A 22,422-nucleotide genomic window follows, 5' to 3' on the forward strand; every position below is an offset into this window, starting at 1 on the left:
TTTTTACCAAACATAGGTAGCAGAAAACAAATTGGCCAAAAATTAAAAAAAAAATTGTTTTTTACATCTTTTTTGGGGGGAATTTCATATAAAAAAATGTTAAAAATATTGTTATTTTTTCAAAATAAACGCTCTTTTTTTGTTTATAGCGCAAAAAGAAAAAAATCGCACAGGTGATCAAATACCACCAAAAGAAAGCTCTGTTTGTGGGAAAAAAAAAATTTTGTTTGGGTACGGCGTTGCACGACCGCGCAATTGTCAGTTAAAGTCGCACAGCGCCGAATCGCAAAAAGTGGCCCAGACGTAAGACAGCAAAATGCTCCGGTGGTAAAGTGGTTAACCAAGGGCTGTATTTCTTAGAAAACCTTAAAACAACATAATAAGAAGAAGTAAAAAGCCAATATACAGTAAAAACAAGCACACCGCCATACTGTACTTAATTATGTAATTGCTTAGTCGATTATCACTCTTACCTTTTTCATTTCCATTTGCATAATGAGGTGGTTTATTTTTGTCAATGCTGTTAAAGCTCTGACTTCTTCGATTTAAATTAGCTGTTCCCTGAACCTTGGTACTGCTGCCTGCAGCTGGCACCCTGGAAGGTCCTGGAAGTCTACAGTAAAACACAAAAATAATGTTATTGCCCAACAAAACAAATTGAACAGGGTACAAATGCCAAATGTCTCATGGCACTGACAGTTTTGCATTCAATTTTACTTTGAGCTTTACATAAAAGTTCTAAGTTCAATTAGGTGCAAATATAATTATTCATAAACTTGTCATGTACCTTTTCTTCAAAATGTCATCCATATTCCCATGGATAACCAGCTACTGTCTATATTATGCATTCATAAAAAACACTCAAAGTGCTATTATATTTGAGCAGACAGGCTATAGTTCCAGATATGCCCTTCCTTGTTTAAGCCAATCATGCTTTTGCATTGTAATAGGCTGTAACCCTTTAAGTTTAAGGCATGGCTGCAGGAGGGGTTTAGGTAGGATACAGGAGGATAAACCAAAGCAGTATGATTATGAGTGAGCATGTCAGAGATGGGGACATAACCCATCAAAGTTCAAGCTACAAGGTCTTGATCTGTTGAGTCATTTGTTGGCTATAAGATGTTGCAGGGGTGTGTGCCTTCCATAGCATGTTTTTGGGCTGGCCTGTGCACTTTTCCACAATGTCACCAGGGACCATTATTTAACTTTTCACCCAAGCACCAAGGACTGGAAAATGTGCATATTTTGGCCCTGGGCAGAGTCTATGAACTGTTGCACAGTGATGCCTAAAAACATAGTGTTTTTAGGCATACAGGCATTTATTTTTTTTACTGCAAATTCAGACCATTGTTCTCAATGTGCCTGTAGGCATAGGCAACATGTGCTGCGTATAAAAAACAAAACAAAAAAAACAGAAATTTGCATTGATGGTCAGTATTGTATGCACACATGCACGTACATGCATGTAAATGCGCCTGTACAATGTTAATTTGAAAATATTAGAATTTCATTCTGAGAGCTAGAATTTATTTTATGTGCATATGCACAAATGCACGCAAAATAAATGCAAGACATTTCGGGCAGTAATACTGTGATGTTCAAACATGTAAAGACTCTCTAAATGTATTCTACTGTATTTATCAATCTCTCTTTTTTTTTTTACCAGTGCTTCTATAGCAAACCACTAAATATGTTTAGGTTATTTCACTTTGACTCAAGATATGATATTGCGATAAAATAAATTTTTAAAGAGCATAAGGGCAGATAATGTTCTTACAAATGCTACTACACACTACTTTGCTCTCATAGCAACAGAAAATGTAATATATATATATATATATATATTCACTGAACAAAATTATAAACGCAACACTTTTGTTTTGCCCCCCTATATCTTTGAGCTGAACTCAAAGATCTTAGACTTTTTCTATGTACAAAAATGGCCTATTTCTCTCAAATATTGTTCACAAGTCTGTCTACATCTGTGTTAGTGAGCACTTCTCCTTTGCCGAGATAATCCATCAACCTCACAGGTGTGGCATGTGTATATATATATATGTATATATATATGTACACATATACACACACACAGTATTTCACAAAAGTAAGTTGAAGAAATGACTTTGCTACAATGTAAAGTAGTGAGTGTACAGCTTATATACAGTGTAAATTTGCTGTCACCTCAAAATAACTCAACACACGGCCATTAATGTCTAAACTGCTGGCAACAAAAGTGAGTACACCCTTAAGTGAAAATGTCCAAATTGGGCCCAAAGTGTCAATATTTTGTGTGGCCACCATTATTTTCCAGCACTGCCTTAACCATCTTGGGCATGGAGTTCACCAGAGCTTCCCAGGTTGCCACTGGAGTCCTCCTTCACTTCTCCATGACAAAATCACAGAGCTGGTGGATGTTAGAGACCTTGCACTTCTCCACCCTCTGTTTGAGGATGCCCCACAGATGCTCAATAGGGTTTAGGTCTGGAGACATGCTTGGGCAGTCCATCACCTTTACCCTCAACTTCTTTAGCAAAGCGGTGGTCATCTTGGAGGTGTGTTTGGGGTTGTTATGTTGGAATACTGCCTTGCAGCCCAGTCTCCAAAGGGAGGGGATCATGCTCTGCTTCAGTATGTCACAGTATATGTTGGCATTCATGGTTCCCCCAATAAACTGTAGCTTCTCAGCCCCAGACCATGACACTACCACCACCATGCTTGACTGTAGACAAGACACACTTGTCTTTGTACTCCTCCTCACCTGGTTGCTGCCACACACGGTTGACACCATCTGAACCAAATAAGTTCATCTTGGTCTCATCAGACCACAAGACATGGTTCCAGTAATCCATGTCCTTAGTCTGATTGTTCTCAGTAAACTGCTTCTTGTACATCATCTTTAGAAGAGACTTCCTTCTGGGATGACAGCCGTGCAGACCAATTTGATGCAGTGGGCGGCGTATGGTCTGAGCATTGACAGGCTGACCCCCCACCCTTTCAACCTCTGCAGCAATGCTGGCAGCACTCATATGTCTATTTCCCAAAGACAACCTCTGGATATGATGCTGAGCACGTGCACTCAACTTTATTTGGTTCGACCCTGGCGAGGCCTGTTCTGAGTGGAACCTGTCCTGTTAAACCGTTGTATGGTCTTTGCCACCGTGCTGAAGCTTAGTTTCATGGTCTTGGCAATCTTCTTATAGCTTAGGAAATCTTTATGTAGAACAACAATTCTTTTTTTCAGATCCTCATGAAGTTCTTTGCCATGAGGTGCCATGTTGAATTTCCATTGACTAGTATGAAAGAGTGAGAGTGATAACACCAAATTTAACACATCTACTCCCCATCCACACCTGAGACCTTGTAACACCAATGAGTCACATGACACCAGGGAGGGAAAATGGCTAATTGGGCCCAGTTTGCACATTTTCACTTAGGGGTGTACTCACTTTTGTTGCAGGCAGTTTAGGCATTAATGGCTGTGTTGAGTTATTTTGAGGGGACAGCAAATTTACACTGTTATACAAGCTGTACACGTACTGCTTTACATTGTAGCAAAGTGTCATTTCTTCAGTGTTGTCACATGAGAAGATATACTAAAATATTTACAAAAATGTTAGGGGTGTACTCACATTTGTGAGATTATATATATATATATATATATATATATATATATATATATATATATATATATATATACATACACATGTATGCATAACTAAGTAACTTTAGTTTAGCCACTAAATCTGTTTCAAATACTGATACACAGATACAATTTCTATACTGTAATCTTTAATACTAAGAGCTCAGCAGTTTAAATGCAGATGTAATCAGAGACACGTACTGTTTTGGAAAGCTAAATGAAATGACAGCACTGCAGCTTATGTAATTTGTGCCATGGATCAAATGTGAGCAGCTGAGCTACCTTTCCCCAAAGCAAAGTATTATCTAAGCATCCCCTTTCTTCAGGGAATGCAAGCCAAAAATAAACATCATCTCAAGCCACAAGACTTCTGTTCCCCACACTGGCCTTGACCTACACCAACACTTTAGAACAGACCATAAATTAAAGAGTTGTTAGATCAATGACATCATCACTTGCCAAAACACTGTGGGAAAGCTCTGCTGTAACGGAAAAGTAAATCTTTAACTAGGAACAAATTATGAATAAAAGCAGTACAATATAACGACATAGAACTTTTAATGCTGATCTGATTATTTCCAATGCGTAATTGATCAAACCAATTCCCACAAAAACCAAATAGAAATAGATTTTTGTAATAAATATGGAATAAAAACATTGTGAAAAAGCAAAAAAACAATACTAAAATCAAATAAAAACAGAGAAAAAAAAATCACAAACAAACACACACACATTTTCACAAATCGGTTTATTCAGTTACTCACTGGCTCCTTACATATAGTCTATGCAATACTGCAAGGGTATTTGCCTCCCAGTGTTCCCTGGGTCAGGAAAATCCCTCAAGATAGAGCAGCAGCATCCTATCATCAGTACTGTCATAACTACTTATTTTTATAGAAGACCCAGTATAAGAAATCCTTCCAACAGGGTCCCATGTATGCATAAATGGCCAGAGAGAGAATTCAACCATCTCATTAGGTAACCACAACTACATGCGTCAAAGAAAACAGAGGGGGAAATTATGTTCTCATACAAGTTTAACAACCTAACCACACTATTGTTTTAAGCAAAGCAACTAAAATATGTTTGTTTTACCTGTTGAATATAGGATAAGACTAAGCAGCCTTGTATAACTGTCTCTCTACCCGGCTGGTCAGTGTTAGACTTAATGATTGACTGTTGGTATGCATTCACATCTGCTTCAATCAATTGTGCAAATGAATGGGGTCACTGTTACAGTTAATAATAAACTGAGACTGTTTCACTTTTCACATGGAAATGTTCAGTGTGAGACATCGAACTCCAGTTTGTATATACAGTAGGTGTATACAGGTGTTTAATAAAAGCATGTTAGGAAATGCTAACTGCTTTATTTTGATCCAGATGTTCGGTTTGGAATATACTTCAACACAAGTATACCTGATGGTAGCTGTTTTTCATTTATAAAATACCTAACTCATATTTAAAGCAGAAGTTAAAAACGACCACACGCAGTTAGATCTGAACTCATTAAGAACAACAATTGGAGAATTGTTCCCTCCTTGCAGCAATATTAAAAGGTTCTACAAGGTTTTACTTATACATTGCAGTATGTTTTAGATCATACTTATTCTAGGCATAATGACAACATCATGGAGTAACCTGTAAAGTGCTGGTGTGCTGGTAGCAGTTGCTGCATACTACGAGTCGAATCACCGCTCAAATGGGTGGCAGAGTGGGCAGTGAGCTGGAAAAATACAAATAACTCACTCACGTCTACATTAACTGCCAGAAGTAAACATAGCGATCACATGATCATTGCTTAACTTTGGCACTAGAAGAACCTTACAGAGGACTGACTTGTCCTCTGCACTAGACTCAAGGTGGCCACTTTTGGGAAGCCTGTGTCCCCCCAAGTTCAATGGTGTGAATAATTCTCTGGTGGATTTGACAGAATGGCTTGAGAGTTCAGCATGCCTATTTTAAATTCCAGTTTATCAATTAATTACTTGGAGGGGGAGGGGGGCTGCCAGGTGGTGTTATTTCTACCAGAGAGACACTACAGCAGCCATAGTGGTCAGCTTATTGTAAATTCTGTATAATGAAATTACCTCCATGGTTATAAAATCTTTATTATAACAAGAGGGCAAGGATATTCCTTAATTTGCTGTGACCATACTGGATTTATTGAACCACTTGGAAATCAAAGATGGCCCAGTCTTTGTGATCTTACTCAATCCTTTATTGTATTTATTTTTTTTCAATCAGATCATCTTTATTAAACTTTTCTTTTCCATTTTCACAACATGCACAATTCACATTCAGCATTCTTTCGGTTTCAGTTATTAGTTTTAAAATATTTCATAGCCATACATATATAATTATCAATAAACATACAGTATCCTGAAAAACTATTCATACCCCATGCAAATTTCCAAATTGTGTCATGTTACAACCAAAAATGTGTATTTTATTGGGATTTTATGTGAAAGACCAACACAAAATGGCACATAATTGTGAAGTGGAAGAAAAATGATAAATGGTTTGCCACATTTTTTACAAATAAATATTTGAAAAGTGTGGCATGCATTTTATTCAGCCCCCTTTTCTCGGATATCCCTAACTAAAATCTAGTAGAACCAATTGCCTTCAGAAGTCACCTAATGAGTAAATAGAGTCCACCTGTGTATGATTTATTTTCAGTATAAATACAACTGTTCTATAAAGCCCTCATAGGTTGTTAGCAAACCTTAGTGAACAAACAGCATCAAAGAACACACCAGACAGGTCAGGGATAAAGTTGTGGAGAAGTTTAAAGCAGGATTAGGTTATTAAAAAATATCCCAAGCTTTGAACATCTCACAGAGCACTGTTCAATCCATCATCCGAAAATGGAAAGAGTATGGCACAACTGCAAACCTACCAAGACATGGCCGTCCACCTAAACTGACAGGACAGGCAAGGAAAGCATTAATTAGAGAAGCAGCCAAGAGGTCCATGGTAACTCTGGAGGAGCCACAGAGATCCACAGCTATTAGCCATGCATTGCTAAAATATGGCCTTTATAGAAGAGTGGCAAGAAGAAAGCCATTGTTAAAAGAAAGCCATTAGGTCCCATTTGCAGTTTGCGTGAAGCCATATGGAAGACACAGTAAACATGTGGATGAAGGTGCTTTGGATTTTTGGCCTAAAAGGGAAACACTATATGTGGCGGAAAACTAACACTGCACATCACCCTGAACACACCATCCCCATTGCGAAACATGGTGTTGGCAGCATCATTTTTAGGGGGTTCTTTTCTTCAGCAGGGACAGGGAAGCTGGTCAGAGTTGATGGAAAGATGAATGGAGCCAAATACAGGGCAATCTTAAAAGAAAACCTGTTTGAGTCTGCAAAAGACTTGAGACTGGGGCAGAGGTTTACCTTCTAGCAGGACAACGACCCTAAACATACAGCCAGAGCTACAATGGAATGGTTTAGATCAATGCATATTTATGTGTTAGAATGGCCCAGTCAAAGTCCAGACCTAAATCCAATTGAGAATCTGTGCCGAGACTTGAACATTTCTGTTCACAGGCACTTTCCATCCAATCTGGCAAAGCTTGAGCTATTTTGCAAAGAAGAATGGGCAAAAATGTCACTCTCTAGATGTGCAAAGCTGGTAGAGACATACCCAAAAAGACTTGCAGCTGTAATTGTTGCAAAAGGTGGTTCTGCACCAAATGCACACCACACTTTTCACACATGTATTTGAAAAAAATGTGGAAAACCATTAATAATTTTCCTTCCACTTCACAATTATGTGCCACTTGGTGTTGGTCTATCACAAAAATTCCAATGAAATAGACTTACATTTTTGGTTGTAACATGCTAAAATGTGGAACATTTCAAGGGTTATGAATACTTTTTCAAGGCACTGTTGGTTCCATTTGCCCTCTTGAGACTCAATCCCTTTAAAAATGCTTAAATTATATTGTATACAAAAAAAAATGATTAAGTGTTTCTCCCATTATCTTAATACACCCTTTATTTAAGACTCTAAATATCTGACAAATTCTCTAAAATTTTCCCAACATCCCATTTACTTATTAATGGATTTTTCAACTTTCCCAGTGAAACATGTCCTTTTGCCCCATTTATAGCTGTGACAACCGCATACTTTCCATCCATTAATTCCCACTATCTTTATTTCCCCAACTACTAGTATACTATCTACAATATTATCTACCACACACAGAAAAAAAACCCTTTATGTGCTCCATCCTAGCAATCTGTTCCTAACTAATTGTACCGAAAATAATCCTGATGTGTCCAACCAGTTGCACCACAGTTTTGTAAATTTATCTGGACACCCCGGATGTTGATAAACCATATCATCTCTTTGTAAGACTTCATTTACAGTTTTTACCCATTAAGTGTGGGTTGGGGGAGCCGTGGAGATCCATTTCAATTTTACTTAGTATAAATAGCAGTCGAAGGATCTCCATACAAATTTGTGTAGTATACCGTATTTTTCGGACCATAAGGCGCACCGGATTATAAGGCGCACTTTTTTTGTGCAACGTTGATCCGCACGGGGTTTACTGGCAGGTGCTCAATTTGCAAACATTTTTCATGGATCGGCATAGCCTTTAAACGCAGCCTAAAAAGAATCAAAACACTAAAAAAAAATACAGAGAAAAATCACTTTTATTAAACTTTTAAACAGCTTTATTTTGCAGTCGGCTCTATTCATCTTCCATGAAACCTTCGAACTCTTCATCCTCCGTATCGGAGTTCATCAATCAATGTGAAACAGAAATTGTTTTGAGATCCCTTCAATACTCAAGGTTCATATATAAGGCTCACCGGATTATAAGGCGCACTGCTGGTTTTTGATCAAATTTTAGGATTTTTAGTGTGCCTTATAGTCCAAAAAATACGGTATACTTCTCTGTCCTGCCACCCTAATAGACATATCCTGGGTTCCATAGGAATATTGACAAAAAATATAGGAATGGGTTTGGAACAGCCCCATTCTCCTTAGCCTCCTGCAATTTTCCTAATTTTATGCGTGCATTACGCTTTTTACAGATAAGCATATGGAGCATAGTGTCCACCTGCTTAAAGAGAAACATAGGGAACCACACCGGAGCATTTGGTAAAACGTATAATAATAATGGAATTCATATAATTTGAATAAGGTTTACCCTCCCTACTAGGGAAAGCAGTAATTTACACCAAATTATAGCTTTCTGTTTAAATTTAATAAACAGTGGGTTAATATTTAAATCTGCATACCTAAAAGGTATCCCGATATATAGCTATCCCCAAGCATACTCAATCCTGCTTAAATTATATATGGTCCCTAAAAGACTGAATTAGGACTGAAAATGCAGAAAAATCCAAGAGGCTATAGAATGTAATCAAGATGGAGGAACTTGAGTGACAGTGGCAAAGCTATTAAAGTACTGAAAAAGTTCCTGACTCAGTAGACAGAAAGTCATTGCATAGGAACATTTCCCTTCAGAGGAGCCCCAACACGGATTGGAGCTGTTGGCATAGTGGCCATCCCCGGTCATTTTGCCAGGAATTGTAGGTGAAAGAAGGCTAGGCCTCAAAAATGCTCACCTTCAAAACAAAACAAACAAAAAAAAAATCACGGGGTAGGTGAACACGCTACAGAGAGTACTTAATCTAGTCCCCAACTAGGAGCTAAAGTGGCTGCTTCTTGCCTGGTAATGATGGCAGTCATAAATGACAGATCAGCATGCTGTGTGATAGATACCCTATCTGAGGTTATACCTACAATGGGGTTGATTTGCTAAAACTAGAGAGTGCAAAATCTGGTAAAGCTCTGCATTAAAACCAATCAGCTTCCAGGTTTTTTTTTGTCAAAGCTCATCTGAACAAGCCAAAGCTAGAGGCTGATTGACTACCATACACAAAGCACCAGATTTTGCATTTTTAGTAAAATCACATTTCATTAACAACATAATCATAACTAGCAATACATATAAATAAAATCATATTTAAAATTTCGGAGGCTTGCAACGCATAACATATAAATATATATTGATGGCCCAACGTGCCATTGAGTTGGGTACATTTTAATAAAGACAAAAAGGATGTTCCTTTTTACACACAATTTTTCCTTTAGCTTATTGAATGAGGTGAAGCTCTGCAAACTTCCATTTTCCACTCTTGTGTTATTATGTTATTATTTATGTTATGTTCCTTGCATGTGATTGAGTATTCTTTGCAAAATGATTTTTTAACACCAATCATGGCTCAGGGGCTAAGTCCACGCCCCACACTATAAAAGGCTGCTGCTTACTTGGCAGCCGTGTATAGATATGCCAATAGAGATTAGGACCTACCTGCCAATAGAGATTAGGCAGGTAGTTAGTAGATAGTGAGTTCAGTCAGTTTAGTGCAGTCAGTGTAGTGTACAGGCATACTCCTCTTTTAAAAATGTATGGATATGTTGTAGTCCTGGGTCCCATCTTGGTGCTCCCCAAGTTTTGTGTCCCTGTCACTTATAGTTTGGGAGCAGTGCCATGCCAAGCGGTCTAATATTTCCCATAGACGCCAATGTTAACCACTTCCCTATCACTCGCCGCCTTTTTACTGCGGCAGGGTGGCTCTCCTGCCAAACCGACGTAGACCTACATCGGTCGTGCTCGGGAAGCTAGGGGGCAAGTGCGTGCCGCCGCCGGCACGCTCCCACCCCCACTTGGCAGCGGGGAAGCCGATGCACAGGTCAGATGGCTCCGATTGCCATCTGACACCAACGATTGCTCCCTGCTGAGAGAGAAGAACGGTCAGCTGTTGTAAACACAGCTGATCGTTCTTCTCCCTGAAATTATCATAGAGCCCATGTGATCCTTCTATATAAGATCACATGTCTCTATGGTCAATTCAGAGGCCACCCCCCCCCCCACAGTTAGAATCACTCCCCTAGGCTCACATTTAACCCCTTGATCAGCCACAGGGTTAACCCCTTCCCTGCCAATGGCATTATTACAGTAACAGTGCATATGTTTAGCACTGATTACTGTAGTAATGTCACTGGTACCCCCAAAAGTGTCAAAAATGTCAGTTAGGGGTCCGATCTGTCCGCCGCAATGTCGCAGTCCCGTAAAAAATCGCAGATCACCGACATTACTAGTAAAAAAAAAAGAAAACAATAAAAATGACATAAATATTTCCCATAGTTAGTAAACGCAATAACATTTGCGCAAACCAATCAAAATACGCTTATTGTGATTTTTTTTACCAAAAATATGTAGCAAAAAACAAATTGGCCTAAAATGCTAAAAAAAACTTTAATTTTTAAAAAAAATTTTGAGAATATCATATAGCAGAAAGTGAAAAATATTGTTTTTTTTTTTTTTCAAAATTGTCGCTCTTTTTTTGTTTATAGCGCAAAAAAATAAAAATCGCACAGGTGATCAAATACCACCAAAAGAAAGCTCTATTTGTGGGGAAAAAGGACATCAATTTTATTTGGGTACTGCATCACACGACCTTGCAATTGTCTGTTATAGTAACGCAATGCCGAATTGTAAAATAGGGCCTGGTCAGGAAGGGGACAAATCCTTCCGGGCTTAACCACTTAAGCCCCGGAAGATTTTACCCCCATTCCGACCAGGGGGTATTTTGCGATTCGGCACTGCGTGACTTTAACGGACAATTGCGCGGTCGTGCGACGCTGTACCTAAACGAATTTGGCGTCCTTTTTTTCCCACAAACAGAGCTTTCTTTTGGTGGTATTTGATCACCTGTGCGATTTTTTGATCACGCGCTATAAACAAAAAAAGAGCGTCAATTTTGCAAAAATAGCAATATTTTTCACATTTTTTTTATATGAAATTCCCCCCCAAAAAAATGCAAAAATCTAAATTTTTTAAAATTTTCGGCCAATTTGTTTTATGCTACCTATGTTTGGTAAAAAAAAATCGCAAAAAGCGTATTTTGATTGGTTTGGGCAAAAGTTATCGCGTTTACTAACAAAGGGAAAGATTTTTGTCATTTTTGTTGTTTTTTTTTTTAACGCGTAATGGCGGCGATCTGCGATTTGTTTTGCGGTACTGCGACATTGCGGCGGACAGATCGGACCCTTGACTGACATTTGTGACACTTTTGGGGTTACCAGTGACATTTCTACAGTAATCAGTGCTATATATATGCACTGTTACTGTAAAAATACACTGGTAGTGAAGGGGTTAACTTTATTTGGGAGGGAGGGGCTGTGTGTGTCCCTAGGGGCGTGCTTTCTACTGTGATTGGCTGTGGCTTGAGCTGTAAGGACACTGATCAACGGATCTACATACTAGATCCGTTTGATCAGTGTCTTTACAGCGAGGAGAATGACAGGTCGCTTGTTTACACAAGCTGCCTGACATTCTCCCTCTCCCCCGCCGATCGCCGAGTGGCCGACGGACATCGGGTCCGCTGGTCACACGCGCGGGGGGGTCCGTGACCACGCGGGAGCGGGAGCGCGCCTCCGGCGGCGCGCGCTCGCTCCCTAGACCCTCACAAGCAAGCAACGTAGCCCTACGTTAGTTTGCCTGTGAGGGGCTGACCGCCGACGTAGATAGTCGTGCGGCGGTCGGCAAGTGGTTAAAGTGGTTAAAGATGGGGGAGCAGGGCCATGCCAAGCTGACCAATGTTTCCCATAGATGCCAAAGGACACTGAAAGATGAACATTTGTCTGGGTAGGAAGGAGGTGAAAGTGCCCTGTATTTAAATGGTTAAGGGGAACCCTATGACAGAATTTAAAAAAAAAAATCTATACCAGGCCCTTTTGGTCTGATACAGATTTTAGGGGAAACTCCATGCTAAAATTTTAAATATAAATGGCGTGGAGTCCCCCCCAAAATTCATACCAGACCCTTATCCGAGCATGAAGCCTGGCAGGCCAGGAAAGGGGGGGGACGAGCAAGTGCCCCCCCTCATGAACCATACCAGGCCATCTGCCCTCGACAGACAAGGTCCTTTTCCTGACAACCCTGGGCTGTGGTTGTCGGGGTCTGCGGGTGGGGGGCTTATCAGAACCTGGACACCCCCCAGATTCCACCCCCCCATGTGAATGGGTATCGGGTAAAAACCACAGAACACAGTTGTTAAAAAGAAACAAAAAAGTGTCCCTCTATGAAAATCCATTGTCAATCACAATATCCATCGGACCCAAAATCAGCTTTGACAGTTCTTTTATAGGCAAGAGGCGGGGCCCGGTTACGTTACCCTGTGGCATGGCCCCCTTCTGACGTCACATGTTGAGGGACACAATTTTTTTTTTCTTTTTAATAAAAGACTTGTCAAAAACTGTGTTCTGTGGTTTTTTACTTTTTTACACTTTTTTCGTGAATGGGTACCCCATGTTGAGGGCATGTGGCCTGGTATGGTTCAGGAGGGGGGAGCGCTTGCTTGTCCCCCCCCCCCATTTTCCTAATCTGCCAGGCTGCATGCTTATTTTTTTTTTCTTTTTATCTGTATTGCCGGGAGCCAGCAATACATTACAGCTGCAAGCAAATTTAAATGACATTTTTTCCTTTAGAAATCTCAGTATTGCTGCAGCAGGCTCCATATATCGTACAGATGCGCCACTTTACAGGCATACTAAGGGGACCCCCAAGTATTTAAGATATTTAAAGGAATTTTTCATGTTTATTGTTTAACTTTAAGCATCATTAAAATCAATGCTCCTGTAAAAACAATTGTTTTAAAAAAAGTTTGCATTGATACATGTCCCCCGGGGCAATACCCAGGTCCCCTTACATTTTTTATGGCAATAACTTGCATATCAGCCTTTAAAATGAGGACTTTTGATTTTTCATGTCTGTGTCCCATAGACTTTAATAGAGTTTGCATGTTTGCTAGAACTTTTTCCCTGTAAAAGATGTTCTGGTGCGAAACAAACAGGGGGGTGTACGGCCCATCACTATACAGCAGTAGGAACTACAGAAACATACAACTGTTCCAGAAGATTACAGTAGATATCCTAGGTCTTAGATCACACGTCAAGTCCATACAATTTTTTTTAAAGAAAATCACAGAACATTAGTACTCCAAAAAAAATTGCTTTCAACTTCCCTTTATAGATTCCATCTCCTCTGATTGTTCTTAGGTTTTTTGGAACGGATGTATCTTTGTGATTAATAGCATTGAATGTTAGATACAGTAACCAAAATGTTCCCAGTGTAATTTTATGTTCCTCTGAATCTAGCAAACCACTGCTTTGTCATTCTGTGACAAATAATTACATGCAACCCAATACCAACTAATCATAAACTGGTGAGATTAAAAGACTGAGTAACAAAAGAACTGGTGAATATCACAGGGTGAAAACCAGGTCAACATCGATTTGTATGTAGACATATGGCTAACAAATAAAATATAGATATGTTTTTAGTGTAAATTTAAAGGTGGCACACGAGATTGAAGGAGGGCTCTACTTAACCACGCATATTGCTGCTGATTGTGCCTGTTTCCTGAGCAGAGTGGGAAAACAGACAATATGCAGCACACAGTGTCCGACTGGGTTTCACTCTGCGGGAAACCAGAATTCTAAGTGAGGAAATTAGGCCATAGGATATCTGCCACAGACATACAGGTATAGCATATCCTTAGCAAACAGCTTGTGGCTCAAAGCATCCTCATTCAATAGCATTCTGCGTTACCAAAGTATCACAATTTAATTGTAATCAGATCTGCAACAGTCATTATTTCCCTAAAATACATTATTATCTTCTCTCAGATAAAGCCATGATAAAGGTGGGGAAATATTGTTTTCCTGTCTCTGGACGTTTCTACTGGTTCAAATTATATTGTTTAATTGTAACTAGTTAAAGTATTGTATATCTAAAGCCAAAACTTTTTTCAATGGGAAGTTTACAGTCAGGTTAAAACCTCTTTTAGTTTTTTTAAAGCTTGTGTCCACCTGGGGAGTGGGGAAATTTACATTCACATTCTGTCCAGAGGACACAACAAGAAGCAAGAGAGTATCTCTCCAAAATTTGTGAAATCCCTTTTAGACAGTTGCTGCCACATTGAAACAAATGTCTCAATTTCAAAACTGCCCCTCTATTCCTTTACTAGTGAGAACTGTAAGGACATTTTGATCATTTTGAATGTCTCATCATTTTCTGTCCATGTGACAATGGTCACAACAAGGACAAAATGAGAGTGTACATTTCCACTGCTGGGATAGACACAGCAGTATAACATGGCAGAGGTTTCAATCCTTGCCTTCTCTCTATTAAAAAAGAATGGCTTTGGCCTTACCTACATTACATTTTGGGGTTACACATGGGGGGTTCAGCCCTCATTTCCTCCTATGGATTTCATCCCTCTATACTTGCCCCTAAGCTTATCTTAAATGCTGTGGATACATGTCTGACTCCTTTCCTGTAACCCATGGAATGAGACTGGGCTGCCCCCTCTTCCCCATAATATTCACCTTTACAAAAAAACCCTAGCATCCATAGTTGGGGTATAACATGTCACATGTTACTTTGGAGCAGTCACCCCACACCCCCCGATCTCTCCTGTGACAGCGGGCAGAGGTTATTCTCCCGCAGCCACTGTCACATTTTAAAAACATTGCCACTATGATCTGCGAATGAATTAACTAAAAGACCCATCTTCCAACGCCGCAGATGGCTTGTACTTCTCTGTTAACTACAAGAGCGCTGATGAGCACTCTCATAATTTACGGCCTCTTCCTGCACATCAGTAACTGTCTGCATGTAAAGAGGTACAAGCAGACAGATTTACTGAGTGTCTGGCTGTGGCATTGCACCCATGATTCACTGATTGTGGGTGCAATTCTTTGTAAGCTGAAGTGTAAAAAAAATAATAAATGCACATTTTTTTAAACCTACAAAATCATGTATTATCTTTTTTAAAGGTGAACTAAGCCCTTAACGGGCTAAGATTACGCTGAATAGCAGGTGCTGACAGGACTCTCCCTTTCCCAATATTGTATCAATGATTCCAATTACCAAAAGTAGTTTCTCGCTACTTTCAAAGGAAACATTTCTTTCTCACTCACTCCTCCTCTCCATTGTCAATGGATTGGCTTGCAACCTTTGAACATCTTTGTGAGAGAGACCCCAATGCCCCTGGTCAGATTTCCACCCTATATCTTACGATGCTTACAAAGCTTTTCCCATGGTCCCCATCCTATGTTAGTAAGTGGGAGTCTGACCTCGGTGTCACTGTTAATTCTGACGATTGACCTGATATTTGGCCAACCATTAAAACTGGATTTACATTTACAGTTGTACCAGCAGGTTGAATTTAAAAAATCCAACAGATTCCCACATCATCACAAGTGATGCTGATGCAGGGATCTCTCCTGCTGTGCTATTGTAATCTGACAATCCCACCACCAGGATACACAGATCAGCGCTTGGCTTTTTTTCCAGCAAGAACGTTCAACAGAAGCAGGCCATTAGACTGGCTAATTTTGAACAGACAGCAGTACACATATACCAAAAATTCAGACGTTTCCTGCTAAACTGGCTGAATTTTGGCATGCGTGTATTGGGCTTAAGTCCTGCTCCCCAAATGTTGCCACACTGGAAGTCCCATACAATGTTCTTTCCTAGTACTGATTCCAGCACGCATTTTGAATTTGTACTGAACCATCTTTCAGAGTGCATTTGGGGTTGCAAGGATTTGGGAACACACCAACATGTCTGGTGGATGTGCCCGATAGCCCACAGGTTTTGGACCAAAGTTTTTAATCTTCTCCATGAGATGCTGGGCAAATCTATGGCTCCAGACCCTGGTTTAGCAATTCTAAATAATCGTCCTCCAGACATTACCACTGCTCAATTTAAACTTTTCTCACCGATTATTACAGCCGGTCTGGAAAACCATCTGAGGCCAATAGACATTTTGGTATTGTATTTCTAAAATTCTAATTTGGGGCCCTATAACTATGTGTATAGTGTACCTGGGACTGGGAGATCAAGAGAACACTAAAACTACTTGAATGACTTGCTAGGTACTTGACTAACTGTTAGTTCATATACTTAACACATTAAGTCTAATGAGGACCTACACGTTCCTAAGGTGTGGACACAAAGAATGCAAAGGGTGTAGACACTGCCAGGCCACTAACACTGAAGCAGATCTGTATTTTAAAAGCTACTCTACTTATGGTAGGTCACTGGAGTCTAAACTTGTTATATATGTACATGGGGAGGCTTACAATAACCCATACTGTGAATGAAAGCAACACATATTTTTTAAATCTAAAAGAATAGACAAATCCAGTGGTCCCTGATCTAGTTAAAAGAAAGTAGGTTGTGGTGTATATTGATCATACATCAAACTGAGCCCAAATCATGTCATTGGCTCTGGGAACTTTAGCCTTTCAATTAATACTGTCAAAAAACAAAGGAGACATTTATCAAAATATTTAATCATATTTGAAATTGATGACTGAGAAATGAGGCATGGAATAGCTTAATGGATGAGTGAAGCTATACTGTTCACAGAGAAACTAGCCTAAAATGTGATTTAAAAAAAAAAAGTTGTAATGGTTAGGTCATCAAATTTAATACAACACTTCAGAGTAAAAATTAAGAAAAATGATATGCAAGTAGTCTTCATTCTAGTTTAAAAATGACAAAGTCTAAATGGTATGAACACAAAATTTTACATAGAGCTAAGCCAGTGGGAAGCACAGATTTTAATCTCACTTTCTGTCAGGTTTGCGAGTGTTTATCATAATCATGACCTGTCCTGCTTAGAGAAAACCTTTCTGGTGGGAAACAAGGAATGCATCTAGTTGCTTGGTTGTAATGCTGATGAATTAACACGCTAAATTGCTGATCCGGATCAATTTGGCAGATAAGAGTGTCTGACTTTTCTCATCTATATACTTGTTCCGGGTTAAAACTAGCTGGCCATAAACTGTATAAAATGAATTCAGTGGGTGGTCCTGTCAGCTACCTCACGCCAGACATCCTTTGATTGAAAAATCAAAGGAGTTGGGCAGAAAATTGTTAGGAGAAAAGCATCTGCATTCAATCTGCTGTAACAACAGTATGGTTGAGAAGCGGTGGGGCTGACTGTCAAAATATAATAGGCGCTGTGGGAGATTCTTTCGTCCTCACCTAATAGCATGGATGGAGGAATCAGCCTGCAGACTGAAGCAAAAGAAATAACTATCACTGTATGACCAGCTAGAAGTACTTAAGCAAAAATAGTCATAATAGCTAGGAAACTTCAACGTTCAGAAGAAAGTTAGCAATAAAAAGCAATAAGCACCCCCATTATTCTCTGGAAGGCTTATTGTAAGCTGCTAGGATCAGGTAATATCCGCAAAATGTTTAAGAAAATGTTTTTAATGAAAACGGTCACAGAAAATGGGGCCACACCTGAAGATTAAAAATACAGGTTCCCTGTATTTATTTTCCATTAGTAGATGTTTGCATTGGGTTCTTGCTAGTTTTTTTTATTCCAGATAATAATCTCTACACGTATTGTTCAGAGTGGAAATTGCAAACATTTGTGGACTGTCAATAGTGTTTACACCTCTCAAATAACAGTTTCTTTTGCCACCTGCAGACCCCTAGACCGCAGATCTCTGTCAGATTTGGTCATCAATATGGCCAAGCATGTTTTCAGTTAAGTCACTCCCCGCCCAGAAGGGTTACTCTCGAGGGTTACGACCCAAAAAAGTAGCTTCAAATATTTAATTCACATCTTGAACCTAACAGTTTTAAATGTAAGCTGATCTCTAGACCAGCCTTTTTTAATCAGGGTGCCTTCTGAGCTCTTTAGGGGTGCCTTGGCAAAATGGTTAAAAATTGCCATAAGTTGCCTAAACATTGTCAACAAGCCAGCGAGTAGATGAAGCCTGTATTTTTTTTTTACACACAACCATAGGGATTTTTTTGTACAGCATTAAAACCATGGGCACTGTGCAGGCCTGCCACTGGCATCCTAGCAACCAGTGACATCATTGGTAGATAAGGGGGCCATTGGGCGCCTGCACAGTAATCCTGTTTGCGTCTCTCTTGCCCCTCTCTTTCAGAACTGAGGTCATTTTAGCAGAGAGGAGAAGAAACTGAAGGATAAGAGAATGTTTACTAGTCAGTACCAGTGTGCAAAGGTGGAGGAATAAATCACCTCTAATGTCAGGTAGCCTACGTGCTATGTATGTATGCTGCTGCGATATGTAGAAATATTAGTTTAGATGTTTCCATTTTAGAATGAGGTGCCTTAAGATTGTGCATAATTATAAAGGGTGTCTTGGCTGAAAAAAGGTTGAGAAACACTGCTCTATACAACCAACTTAATGAATAACTATGAAACATCTGCCTGCTATTATATTTCAGGCCACTAATAATCAAACACTGGTGGATTAAAATACAGGGGTCACTGCAACTAAAAATTAATACATGTATTAAGAGTATATTAAGTACAGTCAACTTGTTTTCCAATTATTGCCTAAAATACATTAAATGTACTCTTTTAGATGATATACTATGAAGGACTCTGTAGAGTTTGTTAAAAAATACTGTTCTCCACACTTAGCAAAACACTAATATTTTTCAAGGGGCTGTCTGGCAGCTCAATTTGTTGGTATAAATATATTTGGGGAAGCATTATGGATTGCTTAATGTCTGGTTAGATCTACATAATAGGAAATCAGTGAGCATGACTTCACTTGTGTATCTCTAGCACACAATAAATTTGAGTTGTCAACTGACCTAGTAGTCTTTTTTTGACATGTTGCAATCCCACTGTGATTAGTCTGAGTTGCATATCTGGCTGCCAGACTGTGTGAGAAGAAACAGAACAATTAAATAAAAGCATTTCCAACAGCATGCAACAAAACACACATCACACTATGCAAATGGATCAACACTCTCAGGTACACAGTGGTAATTTAACGATGCAATGTATATTACAAACAGTCAGGTATGATGGATTGACAATGAAAAATCAATGATCTAAAGTCAATCAATTGCTAACAAATAACATAAATATAATATAATGTTCATAGATCACAGTTTAAAATGAAATAATATGATAAATGAGCATGATGTTGCCAATGTCACTAAAATAGGTGGGAAATGAAAAAGGTATGTTCATTTTTTTTTTTTTTTTATAGTTTCCCTCTAAATATAATACAAGAAAGTGTAGCCTTTGCCCCAAATTGCCTTCTATAATTGAAGTTTAGAAAAAGTTTTAGGTTGTAAAATATGACTTCCTACATAAGTTAACTATAAGCTATCTTCTTTCTAGCAATAGGGGGGGGGGGGGGCTCCATCCTAACAATCTTCTGTGTTTCTCAGGCCACATCTGCAACCCTACTTTATAACCAGCAGTGTTACAACATTGGTTTTGATGATGAACCATTAAAAAAAAAATAGCATTGTTAACAACATAATTTTCTTGTACTTAGTTATTAAGACATAGCTAAGGAGATTCAAGGCCATAGACTAGTCGAGAACACAAAACCTCCTCAATAATGCCAAGTAATGCAGGCTGCTTAAGCTTCATGTTACAGATAGGAAGGATCATGCATGCACATAATAAATATTATAACTGCACATAACAAAGCAGATTTATTCAGTTTAATTTAATAAATTTTCCCCAGAGCTTAATGAATGTGATTAAGTTTCACTTTGCAAAGAAAACCCATTAACACGCAAGGGAAAAAAAAATGAATTTTTGCTTGCACTTAATTGGATGATGGAAGTCAGCAGAGTTTTACCTCATTCACTAAGCTCTGGGTATATAATTCAATGATCATATAAAGTAATGAAAAAAAAAAAAATAATAAAAGATTACACTCTTTAAAACAGGCTTAAACAAAGGTGTCGCATGGTGCTTCTTGTTTGGAAGTTGCTTTAGTCTGTGTTCTGGATGGGGAAATCATTGCTGCGAAGGAAGCACCTGTGTATTTTTTGGGACATAGAAGCATTTTTTTTTTTGTCCTAAAGGATACCATTGTAACGTTAGTCAGGCAATTAGGGTGTTCCTTGAACCTAACAATAGCTAGAGGTGCATGGTGTACCCTGGGCAATGTCCCTGAAATACAGGCACAGGGATGAAATTTCATTATACTGTCAAACGTATTGGAGCGCTTGTCTTTACACACACATGAACTTTAATGGCATCATAGTCTTAGTTCGTAGGGTTCAACATTGAGTTGGCCCACAATTTCCAGCTATAACTGCTTCAACTCTTCTGGGAAGGTTGTCCACAAGGTTTAGGAATGTGTCTGTGGGAATGTTTGACCATTCATCCAGAAGCGCATTTGTGAGGTCAGGCACTGATGTTGGACAAGAAGGTCTGGCTTGCAGTCTCTGCTCTAGTTTATCACAAAGGTGTTCAATCAGTCAAGTCTCTCCACCCCAAACTTGCTCATCAATGTCTTTATGGACCTTGCTTTGTGCACCTGTCCAAATCATTTAATGGAGGGGGGATTATGGTGTGGGGTTGTTTTTCAGGGTTTGGGCTTGGTCCCTTAATTCCAGTGAAAGTAACTCTTAAGGCATCAGCATACCAAGACATTTTGGACAATTTCTTGCTCCCAACTTTGTGGGAAAAGTTTGGGGATGGCCCCCTTCCTGTTCCAACATGACTGCGCACAAAGCAAGGTCCATAAAGACATGGATGAGCCAGTTTGGGTTAGAGTAACTTGACTGGCCTGCACAGAGTCCTGACATAAAACCGATAGAACACCTTTGGGATGACATAGAGCGCAGACTGCGAGCCAAGCCTTCTTGTCATCAACATCAGTGCCTGACATCACAAAGCCGCTTCTGGAAGAATGGTCAAACATTCCCATAGACACACTTCTGAATCTTGTGGACAGCCTTTTTGTCATTGGTTACATGTGTTGTTTGACCCAACATTTATATCAAAGATCTCATATCTGTCAATGTGAGTTGAGAAATGAACTGACAGTAAGGTCTCCTCATACAAAGTAGAGGCTTTTCTGCCAATTAGGAGTCCTGATCCTGAAAATAGCCGTAGAGAAGGACATACTGAACCAGCCTGCCTAATCTGCTGAAGATTGTTGATGGTGTGCCATTCAGGTGCAAAGCGGCATATGTTGGGAATCACGACATGTCTTAAGGTCAGACATTTCTGGACTGTTCCATGGAGGTTGTCTCCACGGAACAAAGCGGCATATGTTGGAATGCAACATCTTTTTAATATCATATATTTTTGGACTTTTGAGATTTTATACAGTTATACTGAAGCCATCTGGACACAGCTGGGGGTAGCCTGGAATGCCAGTAAAACAAGATTGTTTAACAGGGTGTGTATAACAGAAGAGTGCATATCAGAATCTTTATCTGGAAAGAGGATTCACATATACCCCTGGTGGTGGGGCATTGGAATGGGAGAGCTTTGTGATGGGCCACCTGGGGATGGGAAGATTAAAGTGCCTGATTGCCTCGCCTGCAACCAGGGCATCAAAAGGCCTGCTGTTGCTGGAATGTTGACCTAGTTCAAGGCAGGTGTTCACATAGTATTGCTGCCCCCTTGTGGAAGAAGGTAACATACTTCCTGGAGGATGTTCGGGGTAATAACATAATTTCTGGTGATTAGGAAGAACAGCCCCTCATAGCTTCTCATTGGACAGAGGACTATAGGGGCGGGCAGAGGGTTGAGTGGGTTGTGTCTGAGAGTGCTTTAAAAGGCAAATACTGGCAATGGTCTGTCTCTTCTCCCATTGAGCCCAGTCGAGAGACGCTGAATACTGAGGAGGACCTTAAGTAAAGTATCAGTAAAGTAGCCCTTTTTTTCTATATGACCTGTAATATTTGTAGTTTTCT

The 22,422-nt window shown here is 39.5% G+C and overlaps 1 protein-coding gene across 15 annotated transcripts in view; it reads right to left on the bottom strand.

Annotated features, from left to right (window-relative positions):
- Positions 1-22,422, bottom strand: part of NAV3 (neuron navigator 3) — a 921,889-nt gene that overhangs the window by 249,102 nt on the left and 650,365 nt on the right. For 12 of the 15 annotated variants that reach the window (XM_082254072.1, XM_082254071.1, XM_082254082.1 and 9 more), the window contains one exon: positions 474-613. In XM_082254072.1, the coding sequence (XP_082110198.1) occupies positions 474-613 (140 nt within the window). Of the gene's footprint in view, positions 1-473; positions 614-19,335; positions 19,405-22,422 lie in introns of all 15 variants that reach the window. The other 3 variants (XM_082254073.1, XM_082254074.1, XM_082254075.1) reach the window with 1 other exon arrangement.

The sequence above is a fragment of the Pelophylax lessonae genome, assembly GCF_965119305.1.
Source record: "Pelophylax lessonae genome assembly, chromosome: 4".
In the NCBI taxonomy this organism is placed as follows: Eukaryota; Metazoa; Chordata; class Amphibia; order Anura; family Ranidae; genus Pelophylax; species Pelophylax lessonae.